The sequence below is a fragment of the Pseudorca crassidens genome, chromosome 11 (genome assembly GCF_039906515.1).
Source record: "Pseudorca crassidens isolate mPseCra1 chromosome 11, mPseCra1.hap1, whole genome shotgun sequence".
In the NCBI taxonomy this organism is placed as follows: Eukaryota; Metazoa; Chordata; class Mammalia; order Artiodactyla; family Delphinidae; genus Pseudorca; species Pseudorca crassidens.
Window position 1 is genome coordinate 95,444,244 of NC_090306.1, and position 24,962 is coordinate 95,469,205.

At 56.1% G+C, this 24,962-nt stretch overlaps 1 protein-coding gene across 1 annotated transcript; it reads right to left on the minus strand.

Annotated features, from left to right (window-relative positions):
• Positions 1–5,906: 5,906 nt before the first annotated feature.
• Positions 5,907–24,658, minus strand: IL2RB (interleukin 2 receptor subunit beta). Its single transcript, XM_067698748.1, has 10 exons — positions 24,567–24,658; positions 21,317–21,434; positions 20,763–20,979; positions 19,793–19,871; positions 17,034–17,139; positions 15,422–15,570; positions 13,924–14,089; positions 13,223–13,343; positions 11,731–11,815; positions 5,907–8,787 (listed from the first exon to the last, which is right to left on the minus strand). The coding sequence occupies exons 2-10, from the start codon at positions 21,399–21,401 to the stop codon at positions 8,029–8,031; spliced, it is 1,767 nt and encodes a 588-aa protein (XP_067554849.1). The 5' UTR covers positions 21,402–21,434; positions 24,567–24,658; the 3' UTR covers positions 5,907–8,028.
• Between the last annotated feature and the right edge of the window lie 304 nt (positions 24,659–24,962).

Consider the following 24,962-nt stretch of genomic DNA (forward strand, 5'->3'; position numbering starts at 1 on the left):
CATACATAAAATGAGACAATAACCATAAGTGGCGTGAAAATTGAAAGAGATAACTTACATGGGAATCTTAGAACAGTGCCTGTACCTACTAAGTGTTCACTGCACTTTGCTGGCATCATCTTCTATACTGTCGCTATTGTCTGCCCCCCTCTCCTTCTCACATCAGCGTCAGCATCTGAGTTGGGATCCTAGCGGTAATGGGTTTCATTGTTAGTTTCATATTTGCATAAATCACAAGCAACAGACTTCACTCTCTGACTTAGCTCCTGGCTGGTTGCTCTGACTGCTGCATCGGGCGCTCTCCTGCACCTACTTTTACAAGAGTCACTGGACCCTTTGCCAGGGGCACCCTCTCAAACACTGGGGTTGACCAACACCAAGCCCTGACCCGAGCAATCCCAACTCCCTCCAATCCAAATGTCTACTTTGAACAATGCCGTGCACACAGGAGGAGCTCAATGAGTTTATCAGAATGAATGAGGCATGGGTTGCCTGCTGCAGAGTGGGCTACCAATCATGTCACATGAGGTTTATCTAATTAGTAACTCCCCCAGGCATTTAAAATTTAGGTGGGGATCGGGGTGGAAAATTGCAATGGCAGATTTTCTGGGTCATCTTAGCCGAGTGAGTGGGGACCCCATCCCAATCCTTCCGGAGGCCACAGAACAGACTGGTTCAGCCAGAAGGAAGCTTCAAGGTAAGACAGCTTCCCCTCGCCCACACCTTTCACCCCAATTTACAGACGAAGAGACTGAGCCTCAAAGGGGACAAGTGGCTCAGAGTTGGAACAAGTGGGACAGCCTGAGTGCCCTTGGCCCTGGTCTAGACTGGTGGCAGCTCACGCGAATGGACTTGAGAGGCAGGCGGAAGACACAATAGCTTTCTTTCTGCCTTTCTCACACTTCCTGGAATCCCCCTGTCAGAGATTCATCCCCTTGGGCATTTGAGTACCCATAGGGAGGGTCACACTTTAAACCATTATCCCCTGAGACCTACGCAGGTGCTTGGGGGGAGATAGACACTGCAGTGGCATCCAGCTCAGCCCGGCCCCAAACAGCATCACCAAGGCAGCAGAGAACATCTGAGAGGCTGCCCAGCAAGCCAGCTGCCTTCACACCTGCGGCCCTTGGGTTTCCCCTGGTCACAGCCCTGTCCCTGTCCCATCTGCCCTGAAGCCAGCTCGTCTCTTCTAAGTACTTTATAGCCACTCACTTCTTTAATCCTCACAACAGTCCTGGTACTCCTCCCTTTTTACAGATGAGAAAACTGAGGCACAGAGAAGTTTAGGCACTTGTCCAAGGTCACAGCTGGTAGGTGGCAGAAACAGGATTTAATCCAGGCCACTAGGTCTAGAGTTAGTGATTTAACCACCACCCCAGTTGTCCCAAAGGGGCTGCAGGGGCCTCAGGGCAGGCTGGACGGTGTTTCTTCCACTGCTGCATCCCTGGCAACTGGCACCATGCCCTGCACGTAATAAGCTCTCAGTAAACGCACAGCGAGTGAATGAATGAATCTCAGAACAATTCCTCCCTCTTCCAAGAGCCAACCTCGGCCAACTTCAGAAATCCCCCTCATCTGAGGTTTCAGTTACCTGCGGTCAACCTCAGTCCGAAAACATGAAACGGGAAATAAACAATTCCTAAATTTCAAATTGTGCTCTGCCCCACCCAGGCTGTGAATTGTTCCTTTGTCCAGCATGTCCTGCCTGTTAGTCACTTCGTAGCCACCTTGGTTATCAGATGGCCTGTCGTGGTATCTCAGAGCTGTGGTCAAGTAGCCCTTATATTACTTAGTCATGGCCCCAAAACTCAAGACTAGTGACACTGGCAGTTCAGATATTCTCTTACTGTGCCTCATTTATAAATTAAAATCTACCCTAGATATGTAGGTATAGGAGAAAAACATAGTACGTATGGGATTCAGTACTACCCTCGGTTGCAGGCATCCATTAGGGGTCTGGACTGTGCTCCTCTCAGATAAGCAGAGACTACTACTGTGTGTGTATCTGAAACTAGCCGAATGCGGCGGAGCCCCTCTTGCTAAAGCCCCATACGACGTTCCACCCTCCATGCCTGCGTTAGGAGCCTCCAGAGCCTTCCCAGGTCGAGCATTTTCAATAGAGGCTCTGACTGACCGCCTTCCACAGAAGGAGGCTGTGACTGTCAGTTGACTTATCTGTGTGCTCCGTGGTCATGCCCTCCCCCACAGGGCTGGGGACTCTTTGCAGACCAGATAGCACCCAGCCTCCTCTCTGTGGCCAGGGCTTGGCGTGTAGCCAGGTGCACAGAGCAATGGAAGATGATGCATCTCCCGCCAGCTCCTCCCTCCCCTCTGCATCCTGACTTCCTGGAATTGTAGACTGGGTACCTTTTATCCCCACAAGCAACAGTCCCCCCACTCAGCACTTCCGGCCTTGCTTTCTCACAGCTTTGTCCAACACCCTCCCTCCCGGGCGCTGCGATGGGATGTGTGTCATACCTGCGGTGGTGGAAAATGTCTCAGAGCCAGCCAAGGGGATGTCCCGGGGCTGTCTCAGGGGCCAACCCCAGGCTGCTAGTGCTGAGCTCAAGTTTAATCAACAACCCAACCCCCCCTCCCTGCCCCCAAAGACAGTGGCCATGAGACAGCAAGATGTAGGGGTGAGACCCCAAGTTTCTAGTCATCCCTCCACCCACACTTACTGTGTGGCCTGGTAGAGGGCGCCATCCTCTCAGGGCTGCCTGTCCGGATCTGTGACGCAGAACCCAGAATTTTGGTCATTCCTGCCTTGCCAGGTCTCTGAGAGATTGTATGAGATCCTTGAACGACCACACTTTACAGCAGTGAAGAGCTTGCCGGTGTGAGTGCTAAAGACTGCCTGGGTTCAAATCCTTGCTCCACTGTGTTCCATCTGTGTGGCCTCGGGCAAGTCATTAACCACTCTGTGCCTTAGTCTTCTCATCTGTAAAATGGGTAAGAAGAGTCCCTCCCTTCTGGCATTGTTGTAAGGATCAAGTGAGTTGATAATACAATGCATTTAGAGCAGAGCCTGATGCCTGCTAAGTGCTCAAACGCCCCTCTTGAAGAGACACTGAAGGATGGAGAACATTCTACTGTGGCCCTCACAGGTCCTCATCCCCATAGCTGTCCCTCCCCCACTGCCTGTTGATAAAATCCAAACTGCCAAACGGTGGCTGCTGATCTGTAAGAACAATTTCTCTCTCTTCCAAGAACCATCCTCAAACAGTTATTTCCAATACAAGCTGAACTCTGGCTGCCCCTTACTACAGCCCTGCACAAAATTTTGTCTTCCTTCCCCAAGTTAGAAGCTCCTTCAGAGTCTCCTCACGCCTGGTATTCCCAAATAAAGCTTGTGCTAATGGGACTCTGGCTGATTTTCTTCCAGAACCATTATCATCACCCCTGTATCCCCAGAATCTAGCACAGGATCGGGCCCATAGCACAAAAGATGGTTCGAAAAGAGCGGTCTCAGGAGGAGACAGTAGAAGGAAGTAATTAACCCTAATTGGAATGAATTAGAGCGCCTCCGACAAGTGGGGATGCTTGAAGGTCTTGAGGGATGTGTAGGAGTCCGGGAGTGGATTGTTTGGATGGCGGGACTGTTTCAAACCCAGGGACCAGCGTGTGCCAAAGCAAATGAGTCAGTTGCGGTCCCTGCTCTCATGCCCACCCCCCGCAGGCCCAGCCTCCCGCTCTTGAAGTGAAATATATGTAGACCCAGCCACAAGCCACATTCCGTGTGGCACCTGAAACCACAGACTATCAGGGCTAGGAGAGCACTTAGAAATCACCCAGTCTGACTACCCAATTCACTGATGGAGCGACTGAGGCATGAAAACAGATGAGACCTGCCTGAGGTCCCGGCGGCATTGACTATGACATTAAGGAGTTCGGCCAGGGTCCTGAGGGTTTAGGGAGTCACTGGGGGTTTCCCTGGGGATTTAGGCAAGGGTGTGGCATGGCCAGATGTGACCATATCTTGAATCCTGGATCCGCCAACAATCAGCTGCATTTCTTAACTTCCCTGAGCCTCAGTTTCCTAATCTGCAAAATGGGGAGTATAACACCTGCCTCACAAGGTCCCTGTCAGGTGATGAAATGCTGCTTGAAAAGTGTCTGGCCCCGTGTCTGGAACATAAATATTAGCCTTCTTCCCACTTTTAAAATGTGCTTCTTGATGATTTTTGAAATTGTCCTGGTTGTCCCCAATAATTAGGAGGACAGTGGTAAGTTATTCATCCTAGCTATGAACTGGTTCACCGTAATTTGCTTGGTAACTGCAGACATTGAAAGTTGCTTAGAGTGGGAATTGAGAGGTAGGAGGAGAGCAGAGATAGTGGGGGATTCAGGAAGTGAAGGAACAAATACAGCTCAAGAAATTGGAGACCTGAGGGGCTGGAAGGCCCTCCCACCTCTCCTCCCTTTTCTTTTATACCCCAATCTGCCCTGGCTGCCTCCTGCTTCCTGCTCTGCATCTGACAGCTCTCCAAGGCCCTAGGCTGCCTGGTCCCCAGCTGGTGCCACCCCTCTCTCCTGGAATCTGACCCAGGCAAGCCTGTCTCTCCTTCATTCCTTCCACCCCTGCCAGCTGCTCCCTCCTTGCTCCATCTCCCAAGGCCTGTACACTGGACATTCATACTGTGGCTTCTAGCCCATCAGTCCATCTCCACTTGGTGTAAGGCGGTCCCTTATGCCACACACTACCAGCTCAGGTCTCCCATCAGACACAGTAAGGACAGCTGGGTTCCCTGGGTGTACTTGCTCATAGGGCCCTCTCAACTTTCCAGTCTCCACCATAACAGCCTCAATTTTCCCTGCCTAGAAAATCGGAGTCAGGAACAATAGTTTCTTATCTTATTTATTTATTTATTTTGGCTGTGTTGGGTCTTCGTTTCTGTGCGCGGTCTTTCTCTAGTTGCGGCGAGCAGGGGCCACTCTTCATCGCTGTACACGAGCCTCTCACTGTCGCGGCCTCTCTTGTTGCGGAGCACAGGCTCCAGACGCGCAGGCTCAGTAGTTGTGGCTCACGGGCCTAGTTGCTCCGCGGCATGTGGGAATCTTCCCAGACCAGGGCTCGAACCCGTGTCCCCTGCATTGGCAGGCGGACTCTCAACCACTGCACCACCAGGGAAGCCCAGGAACAATAGTTTCTGTTGTGGAAGGAACCTGAAGGATTATCTGGCCTAGACATGTCACCAGGTACCAGCTGTGATCAATCCAGCCTGCCTACAGAATCTAAGGCTGCATCCAAGCTCCAGAGAAAGGAGGAGTATGGTCAGTTAGCAATGTCTGCCAGGCACCACTGCAATTGATTAGCAATGTCTGCCAGGCACCACTGCAATTGATTAGCAATGTCTGCCAGGAGTGCAGCTTTATGAGTGCCAGATACTGCTATTCATGATCTGGTCCAAGTTTTCAGAGTCAAGGATACTTGAGTTAGATAGAGGTAAAATCAAGAGCAATATTTTCCCATGAGACCATATCAGATGGTGCCTGGACACCGAATAAGATCAATCTGACTCCTTTTAGTGAAAAAGATATTTCCCTTACAATCGTTCTGCATTTTCTCAAGGAAGAAGTCTCTGGTTCTGGCATGTCTTCATCAGCTTCCCAACACTTGCTTATCTCCCCTTTAAACTAAGAGATAAAGCAGATTCCCAGCAGGCAATAAATTGAAACATTTTGTTTTATTGTACTTACTTTGTACCATTACCTTTTATTTATAGTGAATATCAGTTTTGCCATTTACAGAACCAATATAAAATTTTTTCTTTAAATAAAAGTATTAAACAAAAAGTGAATTGATTGAAAGAAGAATATTAAGTAAACAATAACAAAGATGGTACACACATCATTAAAATATATATATATATATATATATATATATATATATATATACGCACACACAGGACCAAAGCCTGAGAAATGTAACCCTCCAAAGAATTCTGCAAAGTGGAAATTCACTTGCAGAGAGATTTCCTGGTTTGCCCGAGGACACACAGCAAAGCTGTGGGCACTGAGCTTGGGTCTGATGCTCTCCTCAGGACTGAGGAGACTTACGGCCCAGAACACACAGCACCATATGGCAGGAGGTGGGAAGTGCGATGTCCCGGTAATTAAGCTCTTCCATGGTAAGGATCCAAGACTCAGACAACCTCAGGAAAAGGGAGTTTATTTTGGGCATAGAAGAAACAGGAATCCTGAGTGAAATGCAGTAGCCCCCTGGCGAGCAGCAGTATTAGTAATAGGAGCCCAGGCCCCTCTGCTAACTCCTCTCTAGCCTTTTGGGGCTCTTCTCCACATGCACCTGCTCCTTGGGGCCACCCTCCTGCCCTGTATTCGAATGCCCAAGACTGAGAGAAACCTGATTGGCCAGTTCAGGCCCGGCCTCCCTGATTGGACACAGCTTCTGTTCTAAGTCATCTCATAGGCTGCTGATGAACCTATGGGTGGGCTTGTGTCAGGTGCCCAATCAGCTGCAAGCATGGCCTATAAATGCAGGCACTGTGTTTTCACACCTTGGGGTTAGCTGGGACCTGCTGGGGTCTCTGCCTTCCGAAGAACTCTAGTCAAGAAGGGAGGTTGTGATAGGCATCACAGGTGTGATCAGTGCCAGGGACAGAGGGGAGAGAAGTGGACGGGTGGTGGGGAGCACCGAGAAGGAAGGGGCTAGCTGTGTGTGGCTGGGGCGACTGCCACGTGAGGGGATGAGCCTCTCACTGAAGCGGGCATGCTGGAATCTAATGGGCCTGGATCGCCGCCTCTCCAAGTCTTGACCTCAGAAATGTCAAGGCGCCAGGGGTGCTCCTGTGAGGTGGATGGTACCCCCTGCACGAAGGCAGCTGGGCGCAGGGAGCCCAGGCAAGATGATGCCAGATAGTTCATCAGTTCACCCAGGGAATATGATGGAGTGCCAAGTGCGCTGTGCCAAGTGTAGTGAGTGGAGCTGCCATCTGGAGGCGGTGTGCCAGCCCCTGAGCTGCAGAAAAGACCAGTGGAGGCTGGAGCGGGAGGGGCCCAAGGGAGGGCTCCCTGTGACAGCATCAGGACCTGCCACTAGGAGGGGTTTACTTTCCAGCAGCAGGCTACTGCAAAGCCATTGTGGAAAGATCCAGCCGGTGTCCACTTTGCCGGGGCATTTGTGTCCATACTTGGGCCACAGCGTTAAGGATGCTGTAGCCAAGCATTCAAAGGTCACAAGAGATCCCAAATGGGAAGTGACAGGGCCACTTTCTTCAGCCACCCTGTGACCCTGAGAGCCTGTCCCTCCGGCACCGAATCTCAAAGTTTGCGCACATTGAAGGAGGTGGTGTTTCCCTCCCAGGGAAGCAGAACTGACACTTGAAGGATAAAGGGAGCTTGTCACCTAGATGAGGGAGGCGAGGGCACCCCAGGCACAGGGAAGAGCATGTGTAAAGGTGTGGGGGAATGGGGGAGCTCCAAGTGGCTCAGTAGGACCCTTGGGAGGCTGCCAGAAGGGAATGTCCCAACACGATGCTGGAGAGGCAAGGGGAGGGCCGAGAAGTGGGGCTGAGGGCGGTGGGGAGCCACGGCAGGGTTTTAAACCCGGAGCAGCACAGCCCTCTTTGTGTTCTGGAAAGAGCACTCTGATTGTCCTGCGGTGGGTGGGTGCGAGGGGGTGTGACTGGGGCAGGAAGCCCTGTGAGGAGCACAGGGTGAAGGCCCGTGGAGAACCCCAAATTCTCCCTGAAGAGGAGCTGCCGGGCGGGAGAGGAGGGACGCTTCAGAGGCAAAACCCGCAGGACTCCACGACTGATGCGGGAGTGTGGAGTCAAAGTGCCTCTCCCGCCGAAGTTCTTGGCTTGGGCCGTAGGACCGGGGAGCAGCAAATGAGGTGTGGAAGTGAACAGCCGAGTGTGCAGGGCTGGGTGAGGGCCCTCTGGCCAGAGATGACCGGGGGCAGCCGGACACCGAGTGTCAGCAGTGGACAAGCCTCACAGACAGAGTCCTCAGCTGGGCCTGGTGCAACAGCGGAAGGCCACCTGCCTCCCAGCCCTGGCCGTCTGTCTACACTGTGTGAGCCGGGTCCTGATCCTGGAGCTCTTGGAGGGACACGTAGGCATCGGTGTTCAGGGTCAGGCAGCAGGTGGGGGCCCGGACTTGGCCTTGCCCAGGAGAGCTGGCCCAGGGGAAGCCGGCCCCCTCCCTCGGGCTGGGGACAGGCACCTCCTCTCCTGCTTCTCCCAGCGCATGCTCCGGGGGTGACTGCAAATCCACCAGGTCAGGGGTTTCCTGGGTGGGAGGCGCCAGGGGCTGGGGGGCCCAGCCTCCAGGGACTCCCTCCTGCGGGGTGGGGGGCAGCCTCTCTTCACCAGCCCCAATGCCCCCCAGGGCAGTGTTCGGGGGGCCTGGGCCACCGAGGAGACTGGGGGAGAAGAGCAGCAGGTCGTCCCCAGAGGGGAAGGTGCAGTAGGCGTCTTCCTCCCCTGGCGGAGGTGGCAGGGGTGGGAGGAGAGCCCCCTCTGGCACCCTGGGCCCACCCTCATCGGGCTCCTCCGTGAAGGGGTCGTAGGCGAAGTACACCTGGCAGGCCTCGATCTCCAGCGCGTCTGGGAGGTGGAAGAAGAAGTAGCCCTGGTTGGTGAAGCAGCTGGTCACCGAGTGGCCGCTGGTCTCGGTTGAGGATGACGAGCCCTTGTCCTGCTGCTGCAGAAGGAGCAGCTGCGTGGCCTTGGCGTCCCTGTCCAGCACCTCCAGTGGGGAGATCTCGGGCACTGGGCCGCTGGGGCTGAAGGAGGATGAGGGGAAGGGCGAGGAGAGCCACTTCTGCAAGGAGAAAGAGCAGAGGGAGGGTGAGTGGCCACCTCTTCCAGACTCAGCAACATCCCCTATCTCATCCTCCTTCAGCAGTCCGCTCAGGGCTGCCCCCTCCAGGAAGCCCTCCTTGACTGTAGCCCCCACCTCCCAGACACAAACACACACACACAAACCCTGCCCACTGGTTTGGGGAACCCTCTGCATCAGCCCAGGGGGTGTGGCTGTTTCCCAGCCCCAGCGCAGGCCTTCCTGGCTCTCTGTAGGTGCCCAGGGGATGTCTTGGTTCAACGTGTGACTGTTTATCGAGCAGCTCCTGTGAGCCTGGTGCCGCTCTTGGTCCCGGGAACATAGCAATGGGTAGAATCCTCAGAGTTTCTGGTGGGGACCAGTGTGAGTGTGTAAACCAACCAACCACTGCTGAGGCAGAAAGGGTCCCGAAAGCACATCACGGTCACCATACAGATGCCCAGAGAGGGCCTGTGCCCTGGCCCTGGCCCTGATCACACAGCCAGCAGGTGGAAGAGCTGGGTCCCAGGTTCCCCACACTGCCATGGAACCATCTCCAGTGGGGAGCTAATTGTCCCCCAGTTGACCACTCCCTCCTGGTGCCCTGCAGCCCTCCACCCCCCACGCCCTCCATCCACAGAGAGAGGAAAGCACCCATCAGAGCACTTCTCAGTTGTTCTGGAGTCCACAGAGGCCTGGCAAGGAACAGGGAGACCCGGCTTCCTGGCGCTGGCACTCTCTAGCTGTGTGACCCTGGGCAGGTCACTGCACCTCTCTGAGCCTCAATTCCACAACATTTAGCTGCCCCTTTCCTGACTTCCTCACTATGGGCCAGCAGAGAGATGTCAAAGAAGACAATGAAGGTGGAAACCCCTGGCACAGGTAAAACGCCGACTACCCAGCAGAAGCGCAGGGGAGTGTCCACCCCTCAGGGCAGGGTGACGGGGCCTCAAGAGGGTGCACTTGAGAACCCCCAACAGCCTTCTGTCCTGGGAGCCCTCTGCAGCTGGACTGTGGTCCCCCCAGCACAGGGACCAGGCCTGATGGGACCAGGCCTCCTGCACTCTTGTGCCCAGCACAGGGCCTAGGGGCCCAGTTGATGTTCTGCAGATGAATTAATGGACCAGAAGAGAAACATCCTGCTTCTCCATCCCCGGAGTGAGTTCCCGGGGCTGAGCCACTCAACAAAACCTACCCCCTCCCCCAAACCAGGAGTTCACGTTACAGAGAAAAGGCCGAGAGAGAGGGACAGCGAGGACTAACTAAGGATGGCAAAGAGGAATAGCAGGCTAGGGAGGCAGGGCGAGAGCCAGGTCAGGTGTGGCTCCAACGCTAGGAGAAGCCGTGGAGGCAGGGCCAGGCAGCAGTGCTGAGCAGTGGCCAGAAGAAGCGGCCAGGCCTGGGGCCGGCACTGGTGTGCTGGGCCTCGCTGGGCCGCCCTCAGAGGTGTGTGTGGTCAGGCACTTCCTGGGCCCAGGCCTCCACCCACAATGCCCTGAAGCGCAGGTGGGCGGGGGGCACAGGAAGAAACTCATCCCCCTTCACATACACTGGCACACGCACTCCCAGCTCCCACAGGCAGGGCAGTGGGCCTTGCGGTCGTGGAGGCAGGGGTTCTGGGGCAGAGAGAGAGACAGCAGCTGGCCTGTCACCCACATGCAAAGGAGGGGGTGGGGTCCCTCTTGGCCAGCCCCCAGTCACATCATGCATCCCCAGGGCCTCCTCGGGATACCCCCTCCACACAGCAGGCCTGGGCCAGGCATCTAGACCTGGGGATGACCTCGTGGGAAGATGGAGTGGCTCGCAACTCTCTAGAAAGGACCCCAGTCCCACCACAAAATGTCCTAAGCCCATAGAATGAGAAGGACTTCAAGGCAGAAGAGGTCTGAGGATGCATCTAGTCCTGCCTCCAGCCGGATGACTTGAATACCTCTGTTGATGGGGAGCTCACTACCTTTACGGCTGAAGGAGGAATTTTAAGGAGATACATTCCCCGACATCAAGAGTGCTCTAGGTAAGCTCCCCCCAGTCATGGGAGTTTTCCGAAGAATTCCAGAAGGGGCTCTGATCAGCCCTGATAGAGAACACCAAAGCCGGCTCCTGACAGCTCTGGTCCAGCATGGCTTTCCAGCCCCTCAACTTTCCTCCTGGCTTCTCTCCGCCCCCACCTCACCCCTCCTCCACCAACACCAATCCAGGGAGCCTAGAGTGGGGGTGGGGTGGTAGAGGCAGCCCACCACATCCCCTACCCCCTTGAAACTTCCTTCCTGAAGCATGTGTGGGCTGAGGGAGGGGAGACGACTAAACTTTAAATGGCGCTGAGTATTCTGACATGTGGGCGTGCACTTTTAAAATGAATCTGTGTTTTGTAACTAGAAATGCCTAGAGGCCTTGCTAACGTCTGTGATAAGTCAGGGAGCCTGGCCAGGGAGTTTCTGCAAGAGCAGGGAAAGCACTAGCCCCACGGAGCAGGTCTGCACAGGGAGCGGGGTGGAGAGAACTTGCACCTGGCAAATCCTGCTCCACCAACAACCTGGTGCCAGTCATTCTGGCTAGAGCTTCGTGAGCACTTGCTGTGTGCCAGGCAATGTCCTTGGGACCATACACAGAGTAACATTATCCCCCCACCACCCATCAGCTTACAGGTGAGGAAACTGAGACACCGAGAGGTTCTAGAGCTGGCCCAAGGCCACACAGCCAGGAAGTGGTGGAGCCAGGGTTAGAGCCCAGGCAGTCTGGCCCAGACGGGAGCTGCCATTCAGCCTGAGAACACAGGGGAAAGGGGCCCGTGCCCACACGCGAGGCAGCTCACTTTACATTTCTTCTTCCAAAAAGGGCAAAAGTCCGCTGTTCCTGCACCTCCTCCCCACCCATTCCACACCCCCGCCCACCCTCTGGCCAGCCCGTGCCACCTGCCTACTCTGCCCTCCACCTACAGACGCCTACCTGGAAATCTCCTCCATGCTCGGAGCTCAGCTGGGAAAAGAACTCCGAGGGGTCTGGGATGTGACACTTCAGAACCTTCTTCAGCCTGGACAGGGGAGAGGAAGGGAGGGAAGGAGGGTGAGAAGGGAAGGGGATCGCAGTGTCCTGCCATCAGCCCCCCGCAGCTCTGAGGGCAGGGCGCAGAGATGTTCATTTATTTTGTCAGTATTGATCGTGTACCCAGTAAGGGAGGGTATTGTGCTGGGCACTGGGGACACAAGAATAGCCAACAGAGAAGGTCCCTGCTCTTAAGGGACTGACATTCTAATGGGGAGTCAGACAGTGAAGCAAGTGTGCAAGTTTACCATTCATTGTAATGTGGAGACAGAGGGCAGGTTGCCATGCAAGAGAAGGATGTGAGGGTGGGGGACCACGCAAGCCAGAGCGGTAGGGGACAAAGAAGACTGGAGCAGAGTGAACCAAGAGGAGGGAGGTAGGAGAGAGGCTAGATGGTGGGCGACCTAGTCAAGGCTGCCATGGACGGTGGTTCAAGCTGTGCACTGCCCAAGGGCACCTGGGGATTTTTGGGGGGTGGGGGGGCAGTGGTGAAAGGAGGCTGAATTCCAGCCCATGCTCTGCTTGCCAAGCTGAGTGCCCCAGTATCTGTGTGCATCTGCCTCAAGTTGTATGCCACAGCCTCAAGACCCCAGAAAACCTGGCTGCCACCCAGAGGTCCAGGCTCGGGTCCCAAACTCCTTTCTGGTCTCTGGCCACACCCACCTCCCTGCATTTTCAGTTCCTGGAATGCTCCTGCCTTGTTCCCACCCAGGATCTTTGCACAAGTTATTTCCTCCTCCTGAGATGTGTTCCCCGACCCTTCCCTGCCTGGTTCACTTCTCCTTCAGATTTCAGTGGAATCATTACTTCCTCAGGGAAGCACCCCCCCAACCCCCGGCCACCCCTTAGCTGAGGTTCCTTTCCCTGTTGTCTGCTTGCAGTACATATGGTACCTTCCTTCCTTCACCAGCCTAATCACGTGTGTCGTTATAAACGTGCATGATTAAGATGTATCTGCCTTCCCCCATGGGACTGTGGGTCCATGAAGATGGGACGACATGCCTGTGGTTGCCCTTGCGTTCCCAGCACTCAGCACCGTACCCAGTCCAGAGGTAGGACTCAGTAAATAAAGGAATAAACAAATGAGTGCCCAGACGCATGAGGACCGCCCCCAACACACAGGCAGCTGGAACGTGCGCACACACATACTCAAGCCCTGGGCATGATGCTCTGGGCAGGGCTCCCATGGGGCTCTCCCTGCCCCACTCCCCTCGGGCTGGTTCCATGGGCTTCCATCTTTGGTGGAAAGGCCAGGTGTTAGGCGGGGGGGGGGCTCTTGGGAGGGCAGAGGGGGCACTGGAGAGTGAGAACAGGGCTTTCAGCCCAGAGCCTGACCTGGCGGGGAGGGGGTCGTGTCAGACAGGAGGATGAAAGACAGGGAAGGGAGCGCTCTTACCACAGCCCGTTGTACCGAAAGCTGGTCAGCAAGTAAACCAAGACGGCGAAACCAAAAGTGCAGCAGAGGCCCAACACGATGTGGCCCATCGAAGGGAGGGGCAGGGTCTTCTTCCTGGTTGCTGCCGGGGGGGGGGGGGGGGGGGGGGGGGTGGCGGGAGGAGGAGAAGGGGAGGGGTTAGAGAAATGCTCCCACCCACCCTGGCTCAATCCAGCATCCCCCACCCATGACCTGGTGCTGAGGGACAGGCCGACCTCTGACCCAAGGCCTTTACAGGGTCCCAGCTGGTCCAGCAGAGCTGCCGTGTGCCCAGCCACCACGGGGCATCACGGCCGACAGGATTCGTCACAGCATCCCTGCCTCGGTACCATGGTACCCACTTTACAGATGAGGAAACAGGCTAACAGGTGAAAACAGCCCACCCCTGACCTCGGCAGAAACCAAGAGTTTGAAGTTTCAGGGTGGAGAGAGTGGAAGGAGCCTCACCGGCCTCCCCACTAACTCACGAGGCCAATGGCAAGTCCCACCCCTTCACTGATCCCCTGTTCCCATCTGTAAAACACGCCCATGTTGCTCAGCCTGTGGGTCACATCAAGTGAGCTAATGATGGCCAAAGGGCTGTATACCTACACCCCAAGCCTCCCGCACCAGCCACTGCCTCCCGCCGGAGCTGCATGCCCACCCCAGCTCCCCTTCAGTACCTGCAGGCCTCGTCCTGAAGACCAGAGGCTGGCTCCAGGGGCTCCAGGCCTCATGGTTGCCTAGCTGGGGCCTGGCCCGCACCTGAAGCTCATACAGCGTGTCTGGAGCCAGCGTCTCCAGGGAGATCCATTGCTGGTTCTGCCTGAGGGTCAGCAGCGGGGTGTCCTGGGGCAGAAACAGGGCTGTCAGACCAGAGGGGTCCCCACTGCCCACCTCACCTCCTGTGGCAGGGCTGGCCGAGACGCCGAGCAGAGCAGCACCTTCCTTTCTTCCCTCCAGCCACCTGCCCTCCACTGTCCCCTCATCCTACAGAAAGGCTGCCTGACTACCCAGTTGCTGGGCCCCAAAACTCCAGGGTCATCCTAAACACCTCCCACACCCAAAGCCATCTGCCAATCAGCTGGTTCCACGTCCGGAGCCTGGTTCCACCTCTGGAAACTATTTCTGCACCCTTCCGCCTTCTCTCCACTCCTTTCTCCTCCAGGTCTGAGCTCCCACCACCTCTGGGCACCATACAAGGTCGCCCTGCTTCCCCTCCCCCCCCACCCCGTGCTCTGCTATAGTCTATTCTCCACTCAACCAGAAAGAGGGATTTCCCAAACACTTCTCCCACCTCTGCATCACCCTTTTTGCTTTTCTTCCGGTGCCCTAGACACACAGGCCATGTCTTGCCTTTGCAGTGGCTCTTTCTTCTGCTTGGAAGACCCTCCCCAGATCCTCAAAAGGTCAGCTCCTGCTTGAGCCCCAGATCTCAGAAAGGCCTTCCCTGGTCACCTGAGTCTGAAGTAGCCTGGCCCAGCCCTTCTCAACTGTGTTATCACGTTTAACTTTCATGATAGTATGTATCGACATCCCATAGTCTCCTGTTTCTGGGCACCAGCTGTCTGCCCCCATCCCCCACGTGAGTTCCCTGAGAGCAGGCAGCTCATCAGGCCCGCCCTCCACTCTCTCCCCGCATCTAGCACGTAGTAGGTACTCAGTGAATGTTTGTTGAGTGAGTGAGTGAGCAAATAAAGGAATGGATAAATGAATGAGTAAGCAACCAGCCCCTGTGGACTTGTTTTGTTTGTTTGTTTGTTTGTTTTTGGCAGCACCCCTTGGCATGTGGGACCTTATTTCCCTGACCAGGGATCGAACCCACGCCCCCTACAAGGGCAGGGCGTAGTCTTAACCACTGGACCGTCAGGAAGTCCCAACTCCCGTGGACTTGGAGCACACTGGATTTGAAGAGGGAAGGGTGGCTGCTCAGGGCCTCTGAACTCTCCAGAGAGGGCAGTCGCCTGCCTCTTGGCTTTGTAAGTCTTGCCTGGAATCCACCACCAGCTGGACCCCTGGGGTGTCAGGGGACACACGGAGGGAGGGGGAAGCAGGGCAGGCAGTACAGAGGAGCGGCAGGGGTTGCTTAGGGGCTCCTGTGGCTTTGCTGAGATGAAGGATGGACAGGGTGACGAGGACAGGAAGGAATCAGGGCAGGTCGGGATGGAGCTAGGTACTCACCTCCCAGCTGTGGCCCGGGGACCTTGTCCGGGCCTCAAACTCCACATTGCTTTGAATGTAGTGGGAGAACTGGGAGACATTCCAGGTTATGTTGCATCTGCGGGTCTCTATGTGGACGACTTGGAGGGAGTGGGGGGACATCAGACGAACTGGAGACGGGAAGAGGAAAAAGGAGAGAGAAAAAGCTTGGGGGACACCGGAGGCTGATGCTGAGATGAGAAACCGTGCCGGGCTCCCACCTCCACCTTTGCACAAGCTGCTTCTCCCTCCCTGCGTTCCCTTTCCCCAGAGACTGGCAGGTCCCTGCTCAAAGAGCACATATTCAGAGAAGCCTTCCCCAACCACCCACCACTCTCTGTGCCCCTCACCTGTTTCATTTCTCTTCCTAGCACTTATCAACACCCAACGTATTAAATATCTACTCCTGGTCCTTTATTCATTTTCTGTCTCCCCCACCAGACTCTGAGCTCATTGATGGCAACGACTTGATTCTTTCGGGTATCCTTGGTTCCTGGAACGTTACCTGGCACATGGTAGGCTCTTGATTAAATACCTGCTGAATGAATGAATCAAGGCAGCCTTTCTCTGCACTCAGAATTGATCAGAGAGTTTTACCTGGATCATCTCATTTATTTTATTTAATTCTATCTCATCAACCTTATATGACTGTAAGATTGTATGATTCTGAAGTTCAATTGTTCTAAATTTTTATGCTTCTGAGACTCTGTAGAAACACACAAATAATAATAAGCAAATGTTTACTGAGCACGTGCTAAGTAGTTTCTGTGTCTTGGCTTATAGACTCCTTACAGCAACCACTGGCAGCAGGTAATTGGTTATCCCCACTTTACAGATGAGGAAACTGAGGCTCAGACATGTTAAATGATCTGCCAGTCAGATTACACTCAATTAAGGCAGGGCTGCATGTAGAACCCTGGATCTCACCCTCTGCCCCCGTCTCTTCCCTAGAGATGACCTCCAAGTCCAGGAAGGGAGGGGGGTGAAAGCTGGGGGTGGGGCAGAGCACTCAGTCGTTCAACAAACCTTCCCAGAGCACTGCCCAGATCGAGCCTGATGTTGACTATTCAGAATGGAGACACAGGGATGGCAGAGGCTCTGCCCTCAGGGAAGTTCACAGCCCAGTGAGGGAGACAGACCCATGATCAGGCAGCAAAGACCCAGGACATAAACACCCTGAAGGAGGTGGGGGAGTCTGGGAAGGACTCCTGGAGGAGGTGACTCTTCACTGAGCCTTGAAGGGTGAGTGGGAATTTTCCGGGTGGGAAGACCTTCCAAGCAGTGGGGCCGGCGCGTGCAAGGACTCAGAGGCATGGATGGGCAAGTTGAATCTGGAGAGCTGGGCTTTGGTGTGGCAGGAATATAGGCCACGAGAGGAGGCGTGCTGGAGAGGGAAGCCAGGCCAAGTGGCCTTGAACACCAGGGTAGCGACCCGGGACTTCATGCCAAGTTCAGCGAGCAGTGGGTTGGTCAGATGTGGGCATGGAAGCTGATGGGGAGAGACTGGAGCAGGGTGACCCCAGAGGGGGAGACAGGGAGGGAGGTGCCCACCCCTCCAACCCCCTCCCAGCCCCACCCTGGAGTCCTCTCTCACTGTTGTCAAAGGGCTTGAAATTCTGGGTCATCATCCTCCTCCACCTCTCCCCTTCGCGGCACATCACGGTCAAGTTGATGACGTCAACTATGGTCAGTTTCTGAGACTGCAAGGGAAGGAGGCCAGGGATGTAGCTGCCGGCAGCTGGTGCGGGGAGGGGGAGGCTGCTGGGATGAGGACGGGGGAAGACAGGAGGGGAGACCGCGACTGCGACAAACAAGACCCCCTCCCTGAGCCCCTCCGCCTAAGGCAGGGCTCAGCAAGCTTTCTGAAAAGGGTCAGTTAGTTAATATTCTTGACTTTGCAGGTCATGTGGTCTCTGTCACAACTATTCAACTTTGCCGCTGTCGTGTGAAAACAGCCGTGAAAAAACATGAGAGCAAATGTGCTTGGCTGTGTGCCAATAAAATTTTATTTATAAAAACAGGCAGCAGGCTGGTTTTGGCCCATGGGCCATAGTAATTTGTCAATCCCTGATCCAAGTGAAGTGAGCTGCCTTGGGAGGGAGGGAGTTCCCCGTCACAAGAGGTGTGCAAGCAGGATGAGCCCCCAAGAAGGTGCAGGCCCGGACCTATCCTTGCATTATAGCTCTGAGTGTGAAAGCTTCCTCTCCCCATCTCTCTCCAGCCCCACACCTTCACTTTTCTGGAAGGAAATGGCCAGGAACCGAGCATCTCCTGGGGGCAGGCCCTGTTCAGGTACCTTAGGCACTTCTCTGGCTGAAGCTCACAGCTGTCCATCCACACATTGCAGGTAAGAAACCTTAGGCTGGGACTGGTTAAGGACCTTGCCCCAAATCACGCAACCGGTCAGCAGGGGAGCCTGGATGCAAACTCAGGCCTCTGCGTCCAGAGCCCCACAGAGACTGTAGCCCTGGCCAAGTGAACAGCTTACGGCGGCCTCCTCCCTGTGCGGAGGGCAGCTCTGCAGCCCTGCAGGAGGAGGGTCTGGTGCAGGCTCTGTTATCATCTGCATTCCGGGGTCCGGGGTGGTGTTTTCAGGCCCAGGACCCCGGGCACAGCCCCTCTGACCTGCCGCAGGGCCCACTGTGAGCAAACCTTGAACTTGATCATCAGAGTTCCTGGAGCGGAGAACAATTGCTTCGTCTCCACCCCGAGGACCCCACCCCAGCCGTCTACCAGCTGCTGTGGGGGCCAGATTTTCCAAGATAATAATAGTATCATCACATTATTACAGTAAGTCCCCTACATATGAACGAGTTCCATTCCGAGAGCACGTTCGTAAGTCCGATTTGTTCGTTAAGTCCACGAAGTTAGCCTAGGTACCCAACTAACACAATCGGCCGCATACCACTGCTTTCACACTTGCTTCCACCAGGCATCCCGGGCTTGAAAGAAAGATACTGTACGACTGTACTCTATACAGTCCTGTCCAGTAAAGTGCATAAAACACAACCACTTGTAGAGGATGCACTCACGTGACAATGTACGCCAGACGCGTGAACTAACTTACGCGATTGGACATGCAAACGCACACACGCACCTTTGAAAGTTTGCAGCTTGAAGGTTCGTATGTAGGGGACTTACTGTATTATTATTAATGTAATTGTCGTTGTTGCAAAGATGCCAATAATACATTCTGCTGAGTACTGACCCTGTGCCAGGCACTCTACCAAGCACCTCACGTATATTATCTCATTTAATTCTCTCAGCACCCAATGAGACGGGCACAATTACTATTCTCATCCTACAGGTGAGGAGACTGAAGCACAGAGAGGCCGAGGGACTTGCCTAAGGCCACACAGCTAGATGAGGCCGGGATCTGAAGCCAGACCACCTGCAGAGCTGCAGGGGACGGGCACAGCGATCTGGTTCGAGGGGCTCTGCCATTATCAGCTACACTGTGTCATGTGAGCTCATCTCCACAGTCTCCTGCTCCTGGAGAATGTGTAGAACCTGATGAGGGTTGGAAAATGTGGTCTGGGCATCTCTGGTGCCCACCGCTGCCAAGAAGGGTTTGCCAGACAATAATTTGATGCACACAGCCTCCTGCTCTTTGAGAGGCAGCCTAGTGCAAGGTTGAAAGGCCCAGGCTGGGGGTCTCACAGACCTGGGTTCAATCCCAGCTCTGCCTCTCCCTGGCTATGGGACTTGGGCAGGGACCTCGCCTCCCTGAGCCTCAGTTTCCTCATTGGTAAGAAGGGGACAGTGCTGGCACCCACGCACAGTCGTAAGGATCCCCTGGCAATCGGGTCAAGGGCACGTTCTGTCCTGGGTGGCTTTCGCTTGATTCTCAGAACAACCCTACCGGGTAAGGATCGTTATTATTCCCTTTTACAGAAGGGGTAACGGGGACTCAGAAGATGCTCAACGTCACCCAGCTGGTATGCGATGGAGCCAGGGCTGGAACCCGGACCGTCCAGCTGTGCGATCCACACTGCTAACCCCACCCCGCCCTGTACTTGCCCAGACCTCGGGAGGCGTCGGATACGGAGGTTATTATGACTAGTAGGTGCTCTCCCCACTTGGTAAAGAACACAGGAGTGTCGCAGGCTCCACAAAGCGTGGGGGACACGGCAGGAGCAGAAGCAGAGAGGCCGATGCCTCTCGCACCTCAGATCCCTCGACCCCCAGGTCAGGCCTCTGTTCTCCTTGGATGGCACCTCCCTCCTTCTGCCTCCTCAGCCCCAGAAGCCTGCTCTGCCGCAGCCCCTGGCCACCGGGCTTGCTGGGCCCCGGCTTCTTCCCCGGAAGGATGCCCCGGCCCCCCGGCCTCTCCCCTCAGCTACGGCTACTCACATCTGGGGGTCCCAGGATGAGGTTACATGCCCAGGATCCCGGCTTCACTGGGAGCAGCTCACAGGATTCGTTCCACTGCCTTTCAAGACAAAAGAACCCTCTTAGAAGAAAAAGACGGACCCCCCCCACCCCGACCAGAGCTGGCCCTTGGGAGAGTCCCCATGCAGCGTTGCTGGTCTGTGCCCGGGCCCTATGCCAACCCCCACGTGCCCACCTCCCTTCTTGAGCATCTTTTCCTGCCTCTTCATCACAGCCAGGCCTCAATGCGGCTAAACTGATCTAGAAACAAACCAGTTCAGGACACACGGCCTTCCCCGCCTAAAGCTCTCCAAAGTCTCCCCATAGGGTTCAGGGTGAAGATGACCCTTGATGGGGCCTTCAGAGCCCCTTGGAATCACCGTCCACCTGGGAGCCAAGGTCAAACCCCAAAGCCACCTCTGCTGGCTGCCACCAGGGTGTTCGGATCACGGTGACGCTTCACCACCTCCTTCCCAGTCTCCAGTTTCCCCAGCCACTCCCCAGTTCCCTGTCCCCACAGCTGCCCTAGGCATCTGTCAAAAGCCCAGGTTACTCAAAAAGTTTGGGGATCCCCCTTCTGCCCGCTTTGCCTCTAACACTGAGTCCAGCCTCGGCATAGCAGGTGAGCAGCCCAATGTCCCCAAACTACCTTGTCTGGCTCATGCCCAACCCCTCCACTGCAGCCTGGACTGCACGCCCCACTGCCACTCAGGGTCCAGGAGTCTAAGTATCCGACCCCCAAGTTCTTCCAGACCCCTGTGACCCCAAGAGTCTGTGGGTCCTATGAGTCCAAGATTCTCAAAGTGCAGAGTTCTTGGGGTCTGGGAGCTAGGATTTCAATAGTCTAGAAGTCAGTGACTAGCAGAGATTCTGATAGTCACTGTCCTGGTCCTGGTGGACCTGGGCAACCTCCCTGACATTCCGTACATTTGTCTGTCAACCCCACACACACCTTTTATCCGGCTGGGCATGGATGTGGCACGTCGTGACCTGCAGTCCCCCATCCCGGCTCCAGGCACAGGAGATATTGGCTCTCGAGTTATAGAAGCACGTGAGCTTGGAAGCATCTGCTGGTAAGATGAGGCGTGCGTGGCTGGCTGCAGGGTGCCCATGGCCCTCTGGGGTTCGCCCGCCACTCCTGTACCTACCAGGTGAGGAAGTAGTCAATCCTGGCAGGCAGAGAAGGGGTACGTGAATCCATCTGAGAGAGGACAAAACTGAGCCCCATAGCCTGCAGTGACCCCCAGACAGGTCGAGGCAGGGCAGGGACAAGAAGACGGTGTCTTCCTGCGGCTTGGAGGGCACATGGGTGCGGTGCGGGCAGGTGGAGGGCTGAGGGAGAAGGCGGACACCTGGTCTCTGGTCCCACTGCCCCCCTCCCCTCCCGCCTCCTGCCCCAGCGGATGGAGCTTCTGCCAAGAAGCAGGGGTCCTGGAAGAAGTTCTAGAAGGGCCTTGGACTCCTCCCTGAGGGAAAGCACAGCGGTCCAGATGCCAGGGTCCTCACCGTTCACCGATGTAGATGCCCGAGGGATGGCCGGGGGCCAGAGGACAAGGAGGCACAGACACCAGGACAGGGCAGGAGCCGCCATCACAGCCACGGGTGGGAGCTGGGGAAGGGAGCCCTGGATGGAGGAAGCAGGGGAGAGAACATGAGCCACGTCCTCCCCTGCCCAAGAGACCGGCTGGGCCCTGTCCTCTCAAGGCGCACCCCTCTGCTCCCCACCATGCCAGCCTCAGGGCCTTCGTCTCTGTTGGTCCCTCTATCCCACACACGTTCTTTCCTTCCTTTTTGAGATTCTGGGACCCATGTTGTCATCGCTGAAAGGACTCTCAGAGCAGGCCCAAGCCCTTGTTCAAACGTTGGGGACACTGAGGCCCAGAAAGAGGAAAGAATTTGCTTACGTCCACATAGGGAGGCCAGCTCAGAGCTGGAATTAGAACCCACCTCCTCTCTACCCGGCTGCTCCCTTAACCACACCAAAACTATTTGTCAACAGGTTCCTCTATGCTGGGCTCTATTTTAAACTCTTTAACTGCGGCAATAAGAGCATCTACTGGAGATACACTCATTATCCCCATTTTCAGATGAGAAACTGAGGCACAGAGAGGTGAAGCAGATTACCCAAGGTCACACAGCAGATAAGAGGCAGCTGTGGAATCTGAGCCAGGGTAGACTGCCTGGAGCCCAATAGACGTGTGCTGACTACCTCACAACATCCCTCACAGCAGTACTCGTGGAGGGAGTGGGGTGGCGGGTAGGGACTGGACACCCACCCTGTGCCGGGCGCTTCCCGTACACCAGCTTATCTAATCTGCCCAGCAACGGGGGTTGGGTGCATGCATTGTCCCCTTACACAGATGAGGAGACCAAGGCCCCAAGCCATTAACCAGCCCAAGGTCACATCGCAGAAGAGGCAGAGCTGGGATTCCGTCCCCACGCTCCACCCCAAAGTCCATTCCCTCACATGGTTCTGCCCTGCCCAGACCGTGTCCCAGGCGCTGGCCCCAGAGGTAAGGCCCACAGTATCCATCCACACCCTGGGGAGGCAGGGACCGGCAGGGGCATGGCCGACCAGTGGGCATCTGGCCTGTGTGTGGAAAGGAGCCCAGAGAAGTACCCGGGGCACCTCCTTGCCCGTCTCACTGTCCCCACAGGGCAACACTCCCGGAGCGGACCTGGTTGCCTCTTTCTTTGGACCCTCCAACCCCCTATAGCAAAGGGCGCAGGGTTGGGACCCCATAGGGCACAGAGCCCAGGCAAGGGGCTCCAGCAAGACCCCTGTGCCCCTTACTCATCGATCATGGCCCTGGGGAGGGGCCCTGGGGATCCCCTGGAGGGTGTCACCTGGGGCCGGACCCCCGCCAGCAGGGTCAGCCAGGACCAGGACAGGGTCTGGCGCAGAGCCTCAGGGTGAGAGGAGAAGGGTGGAGGCAAAGGTGTGCAGGATCCCAGGAAGGTCAGGGCCAAACCACAGCCCCAGCCGAAGCGAGTTGGGCAGAAGTAGCATCATCTAGAATGAGCTCCCCTCCACCTGTAGCCGAAAGGGTGCAGCAGTGAACCCCAAGAGGGCAAAGCGCACGGAGGATGCAGGGGGCAGGGTGAGGAGGGCTTCTAGCAGTCCCCAAGGCTGACCCTCCTGCAGAGGAGGAAACCGAGTCTCAGGTAGGTTAAGGAACCTGCTCAAGGTCACAGAGCAAGGAAGAGGCCCAGCCTCAGGGAGGGCAAATGGGACCTCTGAGTCCCCAGTGCCTTCCGTCCTGGATTCTCACGCACACCCACGCCCGTGTGCCCTGCCCTTCGTGACTTACTGACTCATTAGGTCCCCAGCGCAGCCCTGAGAGTGTGTGTTGTCATCCTTATTTGATAGACACCAAGACTAATGCTCAGAGCTGCCCAAGAGATGGGACTCAAACCCAGGTCATCTGATGTCAAGTTCGAGGAAGAGATTAACAATGGTGATGATGGTGGTAATGGTGATGGTAATGATATGGTGGTGACAGAGATAATGATGATAGTGGTGATAATGACTAACGCTCAGCCCTCACGCTGCCCGGCACTGCCATTAGCACTTCGTAGGTATTACCTCATTTAAAGTTCACAGCAACCCCATGAGTAGGTACCATTATGACTCCTTTTATCAGATGAGAAGACTGAGGTACTCGTTAAGCCTCTTGGGGTAAAGCTGGGATTTGAACTCAGTCAGTTGCCGTCTGAGGCTCTGCCAGTGCTGACATCATGGGATGTAGGGTACCGGGCGGCTGGGGGAGGACACGAAGCACAAGCTCCGTAGCCAGAGACACGTCCTACCTGACCTCTGACCTTGACGGACCCCGTCTCCCCTCATCCTCTCTGGCCAAACCCCCCACCACAGGGCTCCCTCTTGCTGTTTAAGTCTGGGGGCGCCTCCCCAGCTGGGCGTGGGATGCTGGCTGTGGGGGAAGCAGGGGGACCCTTGGGGATGGCTCTGCCTCTCAGGTGCTCCAAACACAGTTAAGGGTGGGAGGTCTCGGCCCCAGGAGTGGAGGGAGAGCCTGACCCGCAGGGAGCCCCAGAGGTGGAGTCCCATCCCCTCCAGAAGCACCTGAAGAGCCTACTGACCTGACTGGTCACACCGCCAAGTAAGGGACAAAGCTGAACTTGAACCCAGGGGTCCGGCCTCCAGCCCAGGGCTCCCAGAAACCTCGCAGCACACTCACTTCACAGCCAGGTCTCAGAGGCGTCCCTCTCTTTTCCCCTCGCCCCACAGCCTCCTAAGGTATCCTTTACACAGGGGCACCTCCCCGGTGTAGGCCGCACCTCTCCCACCCACATCCCACACCTCCTCTGGGCACCCAGCACATCTGAGTCTCAGCTGGCCTTGCCCCTCCCAGGACTCCCACCTCCTTCCCCACCCCTCTGGGTTGGGGGGGCCCAACACAGGGCCTGGGGAAGCCCCTCATCCCAAAGTAGCCCCCGGCCTCCCATGGGGAGAGCTGGGAGGGAGGGAAAGCCTAGGACCAGGGACCAGCTTTTCCTCAAGCCTGAGCCATGAGAGCAGGGCCTGCCTCGTCACTGGGGGATTCTAAGATAAGGTTGGGGGTGAGGGCTGGCAGATGGGAGTTCAGGCAGAAACTTCTGGAGGATCTGAGTCAGAGCTGAAAGTCATCCCCGTGAGCTTCACCTCCAGCCCCCTGGCTGGTGGCAGGGGCCAGGAGGGAGCCCCGGGTACCTGGGGACTGGGCAGGGGCAGGGTAAGGGCAAGGTGGGACTTTACCTAGCTGGGACATGGGGCTGCGGCGTGCTCTCTCTGCTTCTCTCCACTGCTGGGACTGCAGCCATCTCCCCAGGGCCCAGCTCCGGCTCCCTCGGCCCAGGTAGTAGACGGCTGATGGGGCCAGCCACCAAAGACTAAAACCCCAAGGCCAGCCCACTTCCTGTGCAGAGGATGGAGGGGGCAAGGCCTGGGGTGGGGAGGCGGGGGAGATCTGGCTGGTTAGAAAGCCTGAAACTCCTGTAGCACCAGGGGCCAGATAAAGATCTCCCTCCTCCGCTGGGGGCGGTGAGGGAATGGGGGGGTCCGGGGGGGCACCGTGCGTATTGCAGCAGGAGGCGTGAGTGTACACCCTCACACACTTACTGTCTCTCACTCTCAGATAGATGCCTTGCTGCA